General features: G+C 44.5%; 1 protein-coding gene across 1 annotated transcript in view; it reads right to left on the bottom strand.

Annotated features, from left to right (window-relative positions):
* The window catches only part of LRRC41 (leucine rich repeat containing 41), a 201,166-nt gene that overhangs the window by 23,459 nt on the left and 158,961 nt on the right, over positions 1-18,746 (bottom strand). The window contains exon 9 of the mRNA XM_069642280.1: positions 14,293-14,368. Within this exon, the coding sequence (XP_069498381.1) occupies positions 14,293-14,368 (76 nt within the window). The remainder of the gene's footprint in view (positions 1-14,292; positions 14,369-18,746) is intronic.

Genomic DNA, 18,746 nt, shown 5'->3' with positions numbered 1-18,746 from the left:
TCCCAGGCACCTCATTTTGTACACTGACAGGTATTCTAACAGTCATATTATTGCACTGAATAAGAGCTGGCAGTATTGGAACCATTTGGCTTGGACCTCCTGCACATTTAGTGGGACCTTTGGGTGCCTTAGCCACATCCTCAGGTTTTAAAAAAACTTTTCATCAACCACTGTCATGCTTGCCCCAGTGTCTAATGGCAGGGATCTCCTGACCATTTACAAATACACTGTTCTTGTAATATTCTTTTGTGTTATCTGGTATGGAGTTGTACACATCCACATTCTGTTGTTCTCACAGACCCACAGACACTAAACACACACCGGCTTGAACTCCAATGGGGTCTTCAGCCAATAGTTGAAAGTTACCACTTGCCATTTGGACTTCTCCCTCAGGGATAAAGGGTAAGGAGGCAGTGTGGACCCCTGACGGTTTACCCATACATCTGGGATCCCATTTCACATGGTCAGTAGACCCACATAGATAGCATTTCCCAAATGCTCTCTGGAATGGAGGTTTCTGCTGACCTCCCTCCGGTTTAGCACCAGGGGGTTCACTAGACTTACCAGGCTTTCCATGGAATTTACACTTATTCTGTTTGTGGCCCTCTTTTGGATGGTTGGAATTAAAATTCTCTTTTCCATCTTTCTTCCGAGTCTTCCCCTCATTCTTTTTGTGAGTGGTCCAAAGTCCTTGTGAGTGGCCCTGTTGGCTAACCACAAGTAAGCAGCCTGTGCTAACTTTTTGGGATCAATCCCTTGAGTCAGCCAAGTGCTGTCTCAGCTCAGGAGCGCAGACATCAACACTAGATTCTAACAAAAACAGATCTCATTTTTTCAAAGGTGTTCATACTATAACCCTTAACCCAACCATCTAGGTGTTTCAAACATTCACACACCCAGGTAGCCCAAGGGATACCATCAGTCTTTTTGAGGGTCCTAAACCTCCTAAGGTACTGAGAAGGGGTTTTCCCAAATCTGGCTATTAATGCCAGCTTCACAGATTCAAAATCCCCACTCTCAATGGTACCATACTCCATTAAAGCATCACTGCCATTCAGGAGGAGCCTATACATGAGCCAAGGGATTAAATCATTCCCACTTATTCCCTGAAGACCATACGTGTATTCAAATGTACTCTACCAACCCAATACATCCAGTTTTGCATCATACATACTCACTGCTTCTTTGGGCAGGCGAGGCCTATTGGGACTGGAAGACCTAGAGGACCCTGGGAGGGAAGCAGATTCAAGAGACAATCTTTTCATATCCATTTCATGTTACATTCCCAACTCCCTGAGCCTGCTGGTCTGATGTCTGGCTTCAGTTTGAGCATGTATCCTTTTGACTTCCAACTCTACTCTTTTGTTTTCAAGAGAAACATATTCCGGCCTTAATGTTGGACCTTGTGGGGTCCCAAGGCGAATGAGTTGAGGCAAAAGGGCAGGCTGTGGCAAAAGAGGGGCTTCTATCCCGAGACTGCTCTACCTCCCCTGACTCCTCTTGAATGGAGGTAGATTTTAAACTGTCACCCTCATCATTTTCCACATTACTTGGGATAGTAGGTGTTACAGGGCACAACCCAAACCTTGGAGATTCAACAACCTTGCAATTAATTCACCTTTCTTTCCTTTAACAGGCAGACCCCTAGCTTTGCACATTTCTTTCAGTTGATCTACTGTCAGAATAACTAGGACTGCCTCATTCAAGTTATCCATATTTGGCATGTTACAATTGCTTTACTTTTCTGATGGAGCTTAGCCTTGTGGCGGTTTGGTTGAACACAATCACAGTAAAAAACGTAATGTAACAACTCTACCCAAATCCTCACCCCCTGCCACGAGTGTTAGGCAAGATTGTATGTAGTAACCCTTTGGGTGACTACACCAGCCTTGTCCTCACGGTAACAGTTAACCCACCTATCGGTATAGGTCTATACAGCACAAGTTGTTAGATTGACTGAGCAGCCAGACATATCAATAGTGGCAACTGTGGGCTGTGGAGATGCAAGACTGAGATTCACAATTACAAGTATTTTATACTCCAGGTTTTCTAGTAAAACTAATTATTTATTCATTCAATGGCTGGTTTTAAATAAGCCTTCTTTAGAAAGTGCAATATGCAACAATAAAAATACATACTTCATAACGCATCCTAAGATTTAAGTTATGCAAGTAGATACCCTTTTGGGATGTCACACACACACACACACACACAACTTCAATTACTGGGACACGATGGACATTAATATATAACTTTGTACACTTAATGCAATCCTGAGGTTGTGGAAAAGGTTAGAGAGAAGGAAAAAAGGTTAACAGTTTCTCAAAGCATGTGAATATTTTACAATATCCCAACGAGTCTAAGTTAGACCTTTCCCAGCAATACAAGTTAAAGATATACACCACCTATGAGGGACAGTTAAAACCAAAGTCAATGGGTCAGAAAAGTCTTTAGGGAGCCGGGACAGCCAAAGTCACTTTGCACAATATCTAGGGAGCTGAGGCACTTCTTCAGATAGCATAAACGTCTTACACAATGTTATTAGAGCGTTTGTAGAAAAATAATCACTGTTGGGCCACAAGCTGTTAGGCTTGTGAAGGGCAGAGCTGCAAGCAACTCTGCAAAAAGCAGCTACTGCAAGTCTCCAGTGAGAACAAGCAAGCTACAGACAAAAGAGGTAAAGTACCCCTTCAGTCAAGACAGTACCTTAGGATGGAAGAAAAGGATCCAGCTGGCTTCTGTTCAGGTTGCAGTCCTGCAGGTCCTGGGTTCCTGGGCCTCAGTTGTGAGGACAAGAGGGAGGACGTCTGGAGGACTCCTGCACTGCAGTTTGAAGGTCGATGGCGGCTAGAGGGTCCTCAGGATCTTCCAGGAGCTCGGATCCAGCTTAAAGACGATGCACTTGTTTCTGGTGTTCCTTATCCCTGCCACTCGGTACCAGCAGCAACAAGAAAGTACACCAGCAGGAAAAGGGGTTCCAGCAAACCAAGGGAAGAAGTCGTCCGTTGCGGGCTTCTCTAGTCGATACGAAATTGGTGCTTCAGCACTGCAGCAGAGCTTCATCGGGCAGTTCAAGGGTACAGCCAGCTTCTCTTCCAGTTTTTTCATCAGATGTTTCTTCCAGTGGTCGATTCTGCCTTCTGTTCAAGAGACCTCACCTTTTATACAGTCCCATTCATGCACAGCCTAGCTGTCACTCACACAGCAGGGTGGCTGTCCTGCAAGAACAGCCAGCCAGCCAATCACGACTGGGTGCATTCAGGTAACCAATGAAACTAAGGACAGGGAGTTTCGGGCACCTCCCTCACTTCCTGCCCTACCAGACACACTGGATCCAGAGGCAGGTTTCAGCACTGAAGCCCACCAAAGGAAAAACAAACAAAAAGGGTTAAACCTGGTTTGAAGCACAGAGTAAAATCCAAGAAAGACCTCACAAGCAAGAACTGGCAAAAAAAGAAGACTGGGCCATTTTCACAAAATGGGAGCCCATGGATGCAATACTGCAACAGAGGATTCAGCCTGCGGTACAAGCACACAATTCTAGGAAAATTAAATCACTGCCACCAGCCATTAAAAGTAGGTTAACATTTAAAAATGTACACGAGTAGATAGGAAAAGGGGCTACTAAGTAAACCCCAGTACATCTACATAAGATAGGGTGTACTGGATCTACATAGGAAAAACAGGCAAGTACAGTCAATTTCACTTTACTACTCTTGGGAACAGTAGTTTACCCAAGAGAAGGTATTTAAACCTTAAGAGAAATCCAAAGAACTTCTCTGTGACACTGCACTGAAAGTGCAGTGTCACAATACAAAAGGTGATGCCTATGGAGTTTGTCAGACTCCAAAACCAAAAGAGACACAGTTCAAATACATGAGAGAGAGTGAGAAAAAGGTCTCACTCCATAAAAATCAAAAGTCCAGCAAAAGAGCTGGGTGTCCCTAAGGTTGAATGGAATTAGCACAGAAATGAGAATTCTCCCTAACAGTCATAACTTAAATAGTGATATTAACCTCTACATGTGTTTCTCCATTGTGGCTCCAGTGGGTCATCAGGAGGTTTTTCGTAATAGTCACAATTTAAAGGTTTCTGAGGAGCAAAATTAAAATAAACAAAAGTTAAAAATAAAATTAGGACTACATCTTTAAAGAACACTTTTTCTGTCTCAATGATTTGTTAAGCTTGTTAACTTCTTCATGTAGTAGTGGCGCACCCTTACTGATTTTTTGATGCAGTTTTCCACTGGAGATTCAGTCTTTTTCAAAATCTTTTTCGATTTTGGGAGATTCTGGATGTGATGCCCTCTTTTCAAGAGCTGCTCCTATTTTGGGAGTTGTCAAAGTATTAAAAGATTACTTTTGTAAGTATCCTGGTAGTTCTTAATGAGTTAGTACTAAGGATGCATTGCAATATATAGTGTATTTCCCAAAAGTTATTTTCATGTTTTACCTTATTGTGAGTGGTTCTCTAGGACTCAATTGTCCGGAAACGCTGATCCCTAGGGGGGATGGCCGCCTATTTGTTTACCTACGCGAAGATGTCATTGCGCCAAATCTAACACGACCAACAAGAATGCAATGATTTTTGTGGTTATATCATAACATGTTTGAAAATTCTATTTGTTGCTCGCTGTTCATCTGGATCTACTGAAAATGCTCAGATTACTTCAGATTCAAATGCAGGAATAAGAAGACAAAAAAATTATAAAAATAAAGTATAAAAATGCATCTCAGTGGAGATGACATTTTTTAAAAAAATAAACAAATGCAATAGCGTTTCACAGAACTCCATAGCATATCATCTGTGGTTACTGATCATATAGTACTTGTAATAATACCTCAGTTGCTATTTTGTCATCTGAATCTTACAGTTCATTATGTACATTCAATTTCATTGTTCTGATTTAAGCCGGATGTACATGTGTCCATTAGATTGATCCATCTGGCCTCTTTCTGTCCTAGTAACAGTTCTTTCTTTCCACCTTTAGGTGGCAAGTCCGCTCTTTCCACTCCGAAGATATTGCTTCCTTCTACAGTTTCATTTGGATGTTCCATATAGAAGTGATTGGCCAATGGGTATTTTGGTTCTCTTTTTAATCGCTCTAAGGTGTCCCATAAATCTTGACTTCAAAGGGCGAATTATATTGCCTACATAGAGTTTATTGCATAGGCACTGTATACCATAGATAATACATGTTGTATTGCATATTTTAAAGTGTACCTTCATCCTAGAGATCTGAATCTACTACTTTTTTAATTCTAGTTATTTTGGCAGCATGGACAGAACAGTCAGGCTCATCTTTGGAGAAAAAGAGGGCAGTAGAAAGGTCCAAAGAGTTTGTAGCATACAAGTGGTCCAAAGAAACACTTATACACAGATTTATTGTAAAATTAAAGGTGCATTTATATATACACAGGCAAAGAGAATATTTCAGAAAGGTAAGTACAATTTAGAAGTCTCACAATATAAAAACCAACACTATGCTTATGGTAAGTTAACCACAGCATATACCACACATTAGGAATATCAGTGAGCAGTTTAAGGTGAGTAAAACCTAGCGATACACATTTAGAATGGCAGTAAGCTATTCAAGGGAAGGAAAAAACATTAGCAGACTTTTAGAAATACCAAAGGCAACTCAAGATAAGCAGACCCTATTGGCAGTACACTGACACATATCCAGTTTTCAGAACACAGTTCTAATGTAAGCAAAAAATGAATAACTTTTAAGGAGGACAGTATGCACTTCATGGACAAGTAAGAGCTAAAGATACACATTTAGAATGGCGGTAAGATATTCAAGGTGAGCAAGACCCTACTGGTAGTAACACCTTTTTCACTTATTCTATTTCAGGACCATGTAGGCACACCAAAGTTCTTTTCAGAAGAGTGGAACACAATTCAAAGGCAAGTAAATAACTATACTTTTCAGACGGGCTATAGGCAGCACAAAGCTAAGTAATAACATTGTAACATGTTGTAACTTATTCTGTTTCAGGAATCAAAGTTACACCACTAACACATAGCAAGTAAGTACTTTGCAACACTGGTTATAATTTCTCTGCAGAGGCATATGCCATCGAAGCCCTTCCCTATTCTAGGGCATGAGTGATCTCAGAGGTAAAAAGGGGGCCTTGGCGGTCCAGGAGCCAGCAGTAGGCAGGTCAGGATAAGGCAGAACTGACTTTCCTCAGAGTTCTAGAGCATTTCTCGTCGAACAAGTATCAGATTTTAGAGCTTGTGGAAGTGTTCAGGGACTTCGTAGAAGGCTCCCTAGATGCGTTCAGGAATTAGGTCTGGACGAACTCCCAACTACACAAATCACCTACTTAGCCACACAGGGGCAACACAAGACTTTAGGTAAGTATTTACCCCAAGCCACACAGTATCACAGTAGTGAACTGGAGCTTGCAGATAGACACCTTCACGATGCAGTAGCACAGGACCCGTCTCAGGATTCTTGGTTGTGGTGATGAAAGACAGGACACTGGATGGGAACCTGCAGCAACAGTCGACAGAAAAGTCTACCAATAAAGGAATCTTGGATGCTTCTTGTGGCTCTGATTTTGGTGCCCTTTTCAAGGTACAGATGAAGGACTGTCGTCGCCGTGTTAGACCATGAATGTAACCCTATAGTCGGATGATATGTATAATATGTTGGCCTGAAGCCAATAGCATCATGTGACAAACATCCTGATCAAAGAATCATCAATGTAACCAAAGGGCGCCCATTTTGTATAAATGTCAGCCATTTGCTTTTTTACTTTCTGTCAAAACGCTCCTAGGCTGGTAGAACCTGCTGGCAAACCTCTGGCATTTGGAGTTCGCTGCCGTCGCAAACAGATCAATCGGGGGCCTGCACCACTTGGTAAAGATGCAGTGCACCTGGTCCTGCCGAGGTTCGCACTTGTGGCAGCAACGAAACTCCCTGCTGAGCGAATCTGGGATATTTTATTTACTCCCGCCAGGGGAAAATGAATGAGGAACATCTCGTGTCCGACAGCCTAGTGCCACAAGGCTGTGCCTCTTTGGAGAGCGCTGGGGATCGGGTGCCCCCCTGCTTACTGATGTAAAACATTGTGGTGGTGTTGTCTGTGAAGATCCACACCACCTTGCCCTTCAGGGACAGAAGGAATGACTTGAGGGCCAAGCACACTGCCCACAGCTCCAGGACATTGATGGGGAGATCCTTCTCTGGCGTGCAGAAGTTCGGTGTGGGCTCCCCAGCCTTCCAGGCAAACGTCCATTGGTGACCGTCTCCTGGCATGGTTTTTTTTTTGAAACCCTGTGCCCCGGGTGATGTTTGAGTGTACAGCCCACTACCTCACCGCCCGACTGAACTCCTCGTGGAGAGGGATCTTGTCTACAATGCTTCCGGCCACTTGTAACCAGCGGGCATCCAGGAACTCTGAAGAGGCTTCATCCACAACCTGCAAAGTCTGATAAGGTAGATGCACGACGACAACATTCCGAGCAGCTACTCGATGGTCCACACCGTGACAGTCTTCAGTGACAACAGCCGTTACACCTTGCCCAGCAGGGCCGCTATCCTCTCCTCCAAGAGCGCAGTTAGGCTGGACTGTGTTGAGCCCGGCTCCCAGGAACAGTGTTCTGCGATGGTATCAAGCAGGACTTTGGATAATTGACGGAGAATCCCAGAACCATCAGCAGTTGGGCTGTCATCTCCATGTGCTCCCGTGAATTGGGCTGGATGAACCAGTCGTCGAGGTACGGGTACACTTGTATCCCCCGTAAACGTAGATGGGCCGCCACTGGTGCCAGGCACTTAATGCACACTCTGATGACTTCAATAGCTAGGGTGCTGTTGGCATTTATTTATCACTGTTGCATTTAGAATATTCTTGGGAGTAGTGTTAAAGAGAAGAGTTCAGAATAAAACAAATATTCACACAGTTATTCTTAAGTAGATAAGTTCAATACAACCCCCAGCGCAAAGTCAGTTATCCCTCTCCAAGAAGGGAGGCAAAACACATAAGCAGAAGAGAGAAGTGTCATTCAGGGAGCCTAGGCCAGCCAATGTTAAGTTAGCAAAAGTCAAGGTGAATTGAAGCACTTCTTGCAGGTTAGTAAAACGTCTTTTCCAATGTTTAAAAAGTAATTGTCGGATAGAAGAAATCAAAGTAGGGCCACAAGCTGATTAGTATTGTGAGGTAAAGAAGCTGCAAGCTCTTTTACACATGCAACCAAGCAAGTTTCCAACGAGAACAAGTGGCTACACAACAAGAGGTAAGTTCTCTTCGACTGTACAGTACCTTTTGCTTGAAGAAAAATTGCAGCAGATGACTTCTGTTCCTGTGCAGCGCTGTAGATGTTGCTGTTCCTGGGCCTCAGTCGTGGGGACAAGAAGGACGACCTCTGGGGACTCCTGCACTGCAATGGGGTGGTCACTGCTCGCAACCAACAAACTTCAAACAAGTGGCTGTGGTGTTCCAGCTCCTCGTGTCTACCGCAAGTAGCAACAGTGCGGTTCCTGGCTTTCGAGACGGGCTTTCCTTGCGTCTGGGGTCCCGCATTCTGTTGCGGGGGCTCAGGCTCGGTCAGTCTTGCTTCCAGGGAGTTCGGAGGATCTTCCTGGAGATCTTGGCCAGCTTAAAAGCAACACACACAAACTGGTGTTCCTCTCCCTGGCTATCCGGTTCCAGCAGCGGCTGCAGTGGATACTCGACCAGCTTTGAGAGGATGTCCAGGTGGTTTACGTTGGAGTTGATTGATCCCACCAACTCAAAGGGAGAAGTCGTCCTTGCAGGAGCTTCTCTGTCAATACTAATTCTGAGTTTCAGCACAGCAGCAGGGCTTCACCGGGCAAACCAACGGTCCAGGAGTTGCAGCAAGCATCCCCTTCAAGTTCGTCTTTGGCTTCTTCCATCCAGTGGTCGACTCTGCCTTCCAAGCCAAAAAAACCTCGCCTTTTATGCAACTTGCTCCCATTCATTCCAGCATAGCTGTCAGGGTGGCTGTCAGAGTGGCTGTCCTTGTAGGACAGCCAACCGGCCAATCACCTAAGAGTGCATTCCTGTCTCCTAGGAGAATAAACACAGGGAGTTTCGTGCACCTGCTGGAGCAGAACTTGAAAAGGGAACTTCCAACCCTGGTGGACGAAAAGGAGTGAGGTGCGGAGTAGGCCCGATGGCCTTCTGGAATCTTCGATGAAACACAATGTTAGGGAGAAATGTGCTAATTCCTCTCTACCTTAGAGACCCCCAGCACTTTTGCCGGACTCTAGGACGTTTTAATTTTTAACGTGGTGGGAGCAAGACCTTTTTCCCACTCGCTCATGTATTTTTCTGTGATTTAAACTCTTTCTTTTGGTTATGGAGTCTGACAAACTCCATAAGCACCATCTATTTACATTGTGACACACAGCACCTTCAGTACAGTGACACAGGAAAGTCTTTTAGATTTCCCAAAGTGTTAAATACCTTCTCTTGGATAAATGACTGTTTCCAAGAGCAGTGAAGTGAAAATGACTTTACTTTAACTTTCTGGACCCAGCACACACTATCTTACAATAGGGGGCTGGAGGGGTTACTTAGTTTCCCCTTTTGTCTAGTTTCTCATGTAATAATTTTACGTTACCTTTTCAACAATTAATGTCTGGTGGCAGTGGTTTACTTTTAACTACCATTGGGAGTTTTTACTGCAGGCTGCATTCGCAGCTTCAGTAAAGCACCCATGGGTGCCCATTCTGTCAAAATGGTCGTCTTTTTTCACCATTTCTGGTTGGACAGGTCCTTCTTGAGATTTACTCTGCGCGCCAAACCAGGTTTGGTTCCTTTGTACATTTTGTCTTTGGCGGGATTCACAAGCGGAGCCCGCCTCTGGCTCCAGTATATCTGGCAGAGGCAGGAAGTAAGGAAAGTGCCCAAAACTCCCTGTGCTTAATCCCCATGGTTACAGGAATGCACCCAAAGGTGATTGGCCGACTGGCTGACCGGCAAGGACAGCCACCCTGCTGTGTGACAGTGGGCTGGAATGAATGGGAGAAACCTGCATAAAAGGCATAAAAGGCAAGGCATTTTGGCTTGGAAGGCAGAGTTGACCACTGGACAAAGGAATCTGAAGAAGAACTTGGAAGAGACGCCTGCTGCAACTTCTGGAACATTGGGTTGCCCAGTGAAGTACTGCTGCTGTGCTGAAGCTCTGAATTCGCCTTCACTAGAGAAGCCCTGCAAGGACGACTTCTCCCCTTGAGTTGGTGGGATCAATCAACTCCAAAGTGAACTTGTGTGGACATCCTCCCGAAGCTGGCTGTACTAATGCTGGAACCGAAGTGTCAGGGAGAGGAACACCAAATCGAGTGGATCGCTTTTAAGTCAGACCCGAGCGTTAGGAAGATCCGATGCAGGACTGAACAAGCCTGAGCCACCTCAAAAGAGTGCTGGACCCCAGAAGCAAGGAAAGTCTGAAGTTGTATCCGTGAACTGCAATGTTGCTATTTGCTGTCAGACGCGAGGAGCTGAAAAGCCGAAGAGCTACTGAATTGAAGTTTGCCCTTTGCGGTCGCCGAACTTCCCGTTGTGTTGCAGGAGTCCCCAGACGTCCTCCATCTTATCCCCACGACTGAGGCCCAGGAACAAAAGGATCTGCAGAACCACACAGGAACAGAAGCCAGCTGGAACCATTTCTTCTAACCAAAAGGTACTGTACAGTTTAAGAGAACTTCCCTCTTGTCTTGTAGCCTTATTTGTTCTGACGGTGGGAAAAAGGGCACGGGCTCTATTTGTATTTTATTTATTTATATAGCGCAGCCAGGCCCGAGGGCAACCGGGCGCATATCTTGACACAGGTGTATAATACAGTACAGGTTACATTTTAAGATGGCAGGTTAGCACAGTGTATACAGTAGGTTATGCATCGTAAACAATGTAAGGTGTAATAATATCTACAGTCAAAGAATAAATGTAAAATTTTACAAAGTGCAGAGCACAATATCTACAAGTAGCAAGGGGAGCATACAGGCGGAGGTAATTGCTGAGCCAGGGTAGTTCCTAAGATACGTTTGGTCATTTAGACAACATTGGTAGCTAACCATAATTTGGTGCTTTGTTTGAAAATGGTAGTCGAGTGTTCTTCAGATCTAATAGGTAAAGGAATCGAATTCCAAAGTTGGCTCTAGGTTGGAACCGACCTTGCTGAGCTTTGGTAATAGGTTTCCTTAGTTGTTAATGTTGCAGCAAGATCACAGGTTAGGATTGAGGTGCAGCCCACACCTCGTTTGGTTGGTAGGAAAAAGAAGGGAAACCTGGATACCTTGCCTTAGTTTTATATATGGAATAACATATTGTTCACACAATCTTGTGTTTGAAGTGCTATATTTGTAGCATAGTTATTTTATTAGGTTTGTCTACACCTTTGGTGGATACAAGTAAAGGGGGGTTCTGTGTGAGAGACAGCTTCCGAACGCAGACAAGAAGGAACTCCCTGGACCTAAGGGCCCAACAAAGCCACTGTATAAACAGGACCAATTGTAACCAGGACCCCATAGGGGGCGCCAGACCAAACCACTTAGCCTTGAAAAGGACCTACGGGTAGAAACACGTGGCGGCTGACCATATGGGGCAACTAGAACCCCCCTTAACTTCTATCCACCAATAGCTGTGCTACAAATACAGCACTTCAAACACAAGATTGTGTGGACAATATATTATTCCATATATAAATATTCCATACATAAAACTAAGACAAGGTATCCAGGTTACCCCTTCTTTTTCTTACTTGTTCTCAGTTGAGACTGATCTTGGTTGCTCCTGTAGAGTTGCTTGCATCTTCTACACCTCACAAGCCTGCCAGCAAGTGGCCCTACTTTGATTCTACTTTTCCTACAACGACTTCTAAAACATTGTGCAAGACTTTTTCCTTACCTACAAGAAGTGCTTAAGATCACCTAGACTTTTGCCCAATTGACATTGGCTGGCCTGGCTCCCTGAATGACTCTTCGCTCCTCTGATTGTGTGTTTTTACCTTCTTTCCGGGAAAGGGTTAACTTACTTTGCATTGGGGGGGTTCAAAAGTACTTTACTGTTTTTGAATATTTGTGTGATCTCTTGTCTTATTCTGAAACCTCTTTTCTTTAACACCAACTTCAGTATTGCTCTAAATGTGCCCAACTATTTAAGTCACCTGAGAGTGTAGGAAGTGTGTGTGCCATCCCAAATAGGTACTTGCTGATTTAGAAAAACTAAGTGTGTATTTTGGAGTGTATGTGTGTGTTACTATTATATTGCCCCTACGGAAGAAGGCTTATTCAAACTGACTATTATTTTTTTTTATAATTGTTTACTCAAGAAACCTCGAGTGTAAGGGTTTATTTGGGTGCTTGTCACTGTGAATCTCTGTTTAACTACCCTACAGCTCACACTGACCCCTCTTGAGATGAGCCTGGCTGCTCAGCCACACTACCAACCTGTGTAGTACAGACTTGTACCAAAAGGTTGGGTTCCTATTGCCAGGAGGTCAAGGTTGTTGTAGTGAACCAAAAGGGTACTGCTCCGAGTCTTGCCTAACACTCGACGATCCTTGCTCTTGAGGGGTGCTGAAATTCACTGACAAACGGATCCTCCTTTGTCGGCCGATGAAGAGAAGAGCACCACAGGCTCCGTTTGATAAAAATATGACTTCTATGAAAAAAAGCGCTTAAAACCGTTGAATAGCTCACAGAGCAAAACTTATGGACTCCCAACACTTGGACGTGCGGTAAAAATCTAAAGACGGCTGCCAGAGGAGGGGCTTAGGGAGAGGGCAGTCATTGGCTGGGGGCAGTAGGACCTAGAGTACAGTGATTGGTTTAGAGGAGAAATACAGTTTGTAAGTGAAAATGAAAATTTTTTCTTTCACCGAGTATTCCCAGCCAGACGACTGGGAATATTCAGGCGCATGTTAATCCATGCCAGACACCATGCTGGAGAATAGAACTTTACAGAAAGCATTGGTAAAAATTGCACTACACACACGCACGCTAAAATGAGGTTCGAGCCTCTACTGCCAAAATTGATATACAAATATCAACAGTTTTGTTAAAGGTAGACTTTTCTTAGCTAACGTCCAAATATTTTGTGATGCCATTGATCTTGCTAAAAACACTGACTAGCCTTGGCCAGCGGTTCATTTTAACATCGAAAAGGGTAGGGTGTGACTTCTTGGCAGAAATTCCGAGATGGCACCGGTTCGGGCAGAAAATAAGACCTTTTATTTTTACTTTATACCATCAACACAGATTTTCTGTCTTTGTGAACCGTCCCTTCCCTCCCTAGGGGCATGAAACGGGACTACCCACTTCCCACCCTTTTATTAATTTGATCACTAGAATCTCTCCTTCCAGCATATCAGAATTACTGAATCCATCATAGAGGTGGGTACTCAATCAAGGTATAACTACAAATTAACTGAATAAAATCCTGAATGCGTAGTGGTGAAAATACTTAATCCAATCATACCAAACAAAGGGAACAGGGGTCGCAGTGGTGTCCCCCGTACCCCTTAAAATGCATGATACAGGAGTTCTGTGGGTGTCCCCTGCTTCCATTACATGGATTACAAGGGACTATAAAGTTTAATGAAAAATATAAAAATATCCATCAGCGGAAGTTCCTACCCACTTTAGGGTTCAGGAACTGACGTTGCGAGGAGGAGGAAAGGTGAGCTACAGGAAAGAAGGTAAGTGAAACACACAGAGGTAAGTATGGGGGTAAAGGGGTAGCTGGTATGGGGGATGCAGGAAAAGAGTGATTTATGTGATCACTGCCATTCACGCTTTTCATATTTGGCATTTTTGTATCCGAAATGTCATGGTTCGCAGTGATCACATAGATCCCTCAATCAATAAGCAATAAAGTAGCAGCATTTGTGGATGACATTTTGGCCTTACTTGAAGAACCCCTTTCTTCCCTTACCCCTTTCTATTTGATTTGGAACACCTTCATTTCTATATGCAGAGGATGTATGCAGTGTAACAAGATCGTACATTTTGTGAAATTATATGCAGATTTCCAACTTTCTCAATTGTATGTTGTGAAGCGTAAAATGTAAAAACTAGAGATTTGCTAAATTGTATGCTCCTATAGGCTCTCTTGCTTTCTGTATCACTGAGTTTCAATAAAATTAGCCAAGAAAAAAAAAATATGTCAGTTAACGAGGCCAGTAGGAATGAGACCATGTGGCCACGTTAAGCTGAAACGGAGGATTAGTTTATGTGTGCAATGTTATAGTTACAAGTGTCACCCCCCCAACCTTACCACCACCACCAACCCCCCCAAACAGATCAGCGATTACCTGACATCAAGGCAGTGAATCCTCGATAAGGAATCTTCTGAAAAGAGGTCTGCCAACAAGATAAGGCCATCATTCCCTGGAAATTAAAGATCTGTGTAAGTTAGAAAAATGGTCAAGCAACCAAGCAATCCACAGAAAAAATACACGTGAAACAGACCAGCACAAACTGACTATTGTTCAAAATTCGCTTCAGATAGACCTACCATGTATGTAGGATATATTATAGGAATTTGCATGACACAAAAGGACAAGCAATTAGGGCATTAAAGTTTTCAAGCTTGGCTCAAATGACCCTAAAGTTAAAACAAGCGGAGATTGTCAAAACTGACCCTTGAATATTCCCAAACCAGACACTAAGATCTGATTAACTAGAAGAGCATTAGCAGTTTTCACTGCAGGAAATTCACCAGTTATGCTTTCAGCAATCAAATCACAACTTAACCACCTACATGTGTTGCTCACGACAACGCGCATTCAGCCAACTAGCATGGAACATAGCCTTTGGAAGAGAATTTTTAGCACCCCATTTGGGCTTCATTTTCTGGGTGCTGGAATCAAAAGTAAATTTAAACAGTCTGAGGTATTACGGTTAACTGTGGGAATGTGCATTTCATCTACGATGCCGTGTGTTGGCATGAGGGGTACATGATGTCGGGTAAGTTTTTGTAAAGACCAACTGGGGTAAGACTTCTCTTGGTATTAAGGACCCAACTCTTAATATAGGCCTGTACTACACAGGTTGTAGAGTGGCTAAGCAGCCAGGCTTATCTTAGGAGGGAGTTATGTGAGCTGTAGAGCAGTACAAAGAAATCAGTTCATACAAGGACCGAAGAAAATACGTACTACGTTATATTTAAAATATATTTATTTATATATACACACACACAAGAAATAGCAACAACAACATTCAGCTTGGATAAGAATTAAATTACAGAAGGAACAATGATGCAGGCGAGTACCTTTTATTACACTTCATATATCCAGCACACAGACCGACATCAGTTATGGTCAGTAGAAACACTTAGAAGTATCTGTCATGATCTCTGCTTCCAAAAGGTCAGGGTTTTCCCAACTCCCTTGGAAGCAGATCCATAACCCAGGTTCTGAGTGCCAACCAGTCCCAATTGGGACCTTTTGGACCCAGTCCTGGCGCCAGTGGCACCAGGCTCATAAATATGCCCAGTCCCAGCACTGGAAGCGCCGGGCTCATAATGCTTGGGTGGACTTACCTGCAGCAGACCATGCTGCTTACTTGCCTGCCAGTTGAGCCTCTGATCCTCTTCTGTTTGGAACTACTTTTCCTGTTGGGTGGGGCAGGAGCCACTCCCTAGATTCAGAACACTGGAACTCTTCTGGAAAGCAGGAACTCTTTTCTTACCTAGGCGTGGCTGTGGAAGGAGACACCTAAGCACTACAGGAGGCTATTTAAACCACACCCGATGGATGAATCTTGCTTTGCGTTATTCTGCATCCTCTGCAGCAGAACGCTCATCGTGTCTTCTGAATCTGATCCTGGGCCTAAGGAAAAAGGCTTACCATCCTGAATCCAGTCTTCAGCAACACCTATAAAGACAAGAAAGAACAGGTTAGCATTACTGTCTTCAGTGACAGCTCTTCACTTACCTGGTCCATCGGCTGTCACCAACGCCTCGCGCTGCATTCCGGCATCTGAAAGACAAAGGCTTACCTACTCTTCGTGCGCTCCGGAGGTCTTCACACTGCATTCCGGCATCTGAAAGACAAAAGCTTACCAACTCTTTGCACGCTCCGGAGGCCTTCGGCGCTGCATCCCGCATCTGAAAGACAAAACAAGGTGCGTTTAAAGACATTGGGGAACTTTAATACTCACGTGCCATTACTCCTTTCCACATCTAACCCAGTGGGTATTCCGGCACCCTGCAGCCGCTCCGAACTTGTACCTGCAAAATAAAAAGACAGTTAGAACGCATCGTGAAGCAGGCAACAAGCGCTTACTTACGTGCTTCAAGGCGCTTCTATTCATCACACGGGCTCCATCTTCAACTCACTTCAGCCCGTCATCCGCCATCGCCGGAACCCTGCAAAACAAGAAACATCATTACTAAAGACTTTAAAGACATTAGAATTACTCGAAACTTACCGTTCGTGCAGTAAACGACGGACAGCAGTCCTCTGAAGTCAAGAGGCCTGCTCCCCTTATCCAGTGAAGAAACTGGTTACAGCACCCTGCCCCGAGGCAGATGGAGAGCACGGCGTTCACTTACCTAAGGTGAGAGCGTTAACCTTTGGGGTTCTACAGGAGAAGAGAAAGGGAAGAAGAGAGAGACATTCAATAACCCAGTTCCTTAATCCCATATTTTCTATCTGCAGACATCTTACCCTTCGAGTCAGACATACAGTGCACAGAGGTCCAGCCCAAAGAGCCAGCCGTGTGTTACAGATCACCTTTGAAGATACGGTATACGCCCAGTCAAGACCGGCGCCTCTACGGGAATCAGGTGAGCGTTACAGAACGCAAAGCCTACCACAAAACTCCCGTCCAGGCGCTATGGAAACCTCGGATACCGACCAGCTAGCCCAGTTACTTGGGGAACTAAGGGCAGAAGTGCATGCAGCCCGTCAGGAAACGAACGCTCTAAGAAGGGAACTGATTATTTCCAAGGAGCGAACAGATGATCTCGCTAGACAATTGCTACAGTCACAAGCCGGACAGACCCCGTTACCCGCATCTGGGGGAAATCTTCCTTCTACATCCTCTATGAATCCAGTGCAGATCAACCTACCTGGGAATGTACCCCTGGCTCCGCCCGAACGATTTTCTGGTGACCCAAAGAGGTTTGCAGTATTTATCAATCAGTGCCGGTTGCATTTCTTATGCCGGCCAGCAGCCTTTCCAACTGATCAAGCTAAAGTAGCTTTCGTGCTTTCGTACCTTAGTGGCAATGCGGCAGACTGGTCGATCCCTCTAGTAAATCAAGATGATCCGGTCCTCCATGATTTTCAAGCTTTTCAGCTCAGTATGGAAAAACTGTTCGCAAGGCATTCACAGGGGCAGGCCTTGGACAATGAGCTTCTTTCGTTGCGACAAGGTAATCAAGACCTTTTGGCTTATATTGCGTCTTTCAACAGACTGATAGTGGAAACTCAATGGCCTGAGGACAAATGGATTACGCTGTTTTATAGAGGTCTACGTGGAGAGCTCAAAGATGTGTTAGCCCAAGTAGTGAATCCCCCACAAGATTGTTCGGACTATATAGACTTAGTCGTTCAAATAGATCACAGACTGCAGAACAGGAAGGCCGATCGTTCCAAGTTTGATGCTCGAGTATTTTCCAAACCGCCAACTCCTTCCAAAGGAGTAGACTCCGGGGAACCCATGCAAATAGGGGGTCTGAAAGGTCCTCTAACACAAAAGGAGCGGGAAAGGAGAAAACAGTTGCAATTATGCCTCTATTGCGGAAACTCAGGGCACGACCTCGCCCGACAAGAATAGAGGTCCTCTTGCCGAGCGTGAAAACCAGTTCCGTGACCTCGCATTTCGTGATACCTATGGTCCTCATTAGCCCTGATTATCCGGATCGATTACATGCAATTGAAGCTTACATCGACAGCGGTGCCATCGGCAATTATGTGGATCATGAAATGGTTTTGAGGATGAATCTAACTCTTTGTCCCAAGGCTGTAAAGGACGTCATTACTACAGTGGATGGTACGGAGATAGCCTCCGGGCCAGTAACGCATACCACTCAAGAGGTGACGCTAGTAAGTCAAGATGGACACCATGAGAAGATCGTGTTCGATGTGATCAAGGCCCCTCAGTTTCAGATTATTCTAGGAATACCTTGGTTAGAGAAACACAATCCTCTGATGGATTGGCGAGCAAGAACGGTCCAGTTTCCAGAATGTGTCTCTACTTGTCACCCTCCACCTGGTGTTGCACTGGCAGCAATTTCTTCAGAGACTCCACAGTTACCTCCCGAATACCTAGAATACCAAGATGTTTTCCGGAAGGATCAGGCTAACTCTCTACCTCCTCATAGGTCTTATGACTGCCAGATAGACCTGATACCTGGATCTACTCCTCCTTGTAGTAGAATTTATGCCCTCACCGAGCCTGAGAACCTTCATCTTCGACAATACCTGGATCAATACCTGGCAAATGGGTTTATTCGTCCTTCGAAGTCCCCTGCTTCTTCAGCTTTGTTCTTCGTTCCAAAACAGGAAGGAGACCTTAGAACTTGTATAGATTATCGCTCCCTGAACCAGATCACCGTTAAGAATAGATATCCGTTACCTTTGATCCCTGAACTCCTGGACCAAGTCAGAAAAGCATGCATATATACAAAGCTGGATCTTAGAGGAGCTTACCACTTGGTACGAGTAAAAGAGGGCGATGAATGGAAGACGGCCTTCCGCACCAAGTATGGGCTATTTGAATATCAGGTCATGCCCTTCGGACTTTGCAATGCCCCGGC

This window comes from Ambystoma mexicanum, chromosome 1q (assembly GCF_040938575.1).
Source record: "Ambystoma mexicanum isolate Mex_15411 chromosome 1q, UKY_AmexF1_1, whole genome shotgun sequence".
Taxonomy (NCBI): Eukaryota; Metazoa; Chordata; class Amphibia; order Caudata; family Ambystomatidae; genus Ambystoma; species Ambystoma mexicanum.
This window is presented reverse-complemented; position numbering and strand designations above follow the sequence as displayed.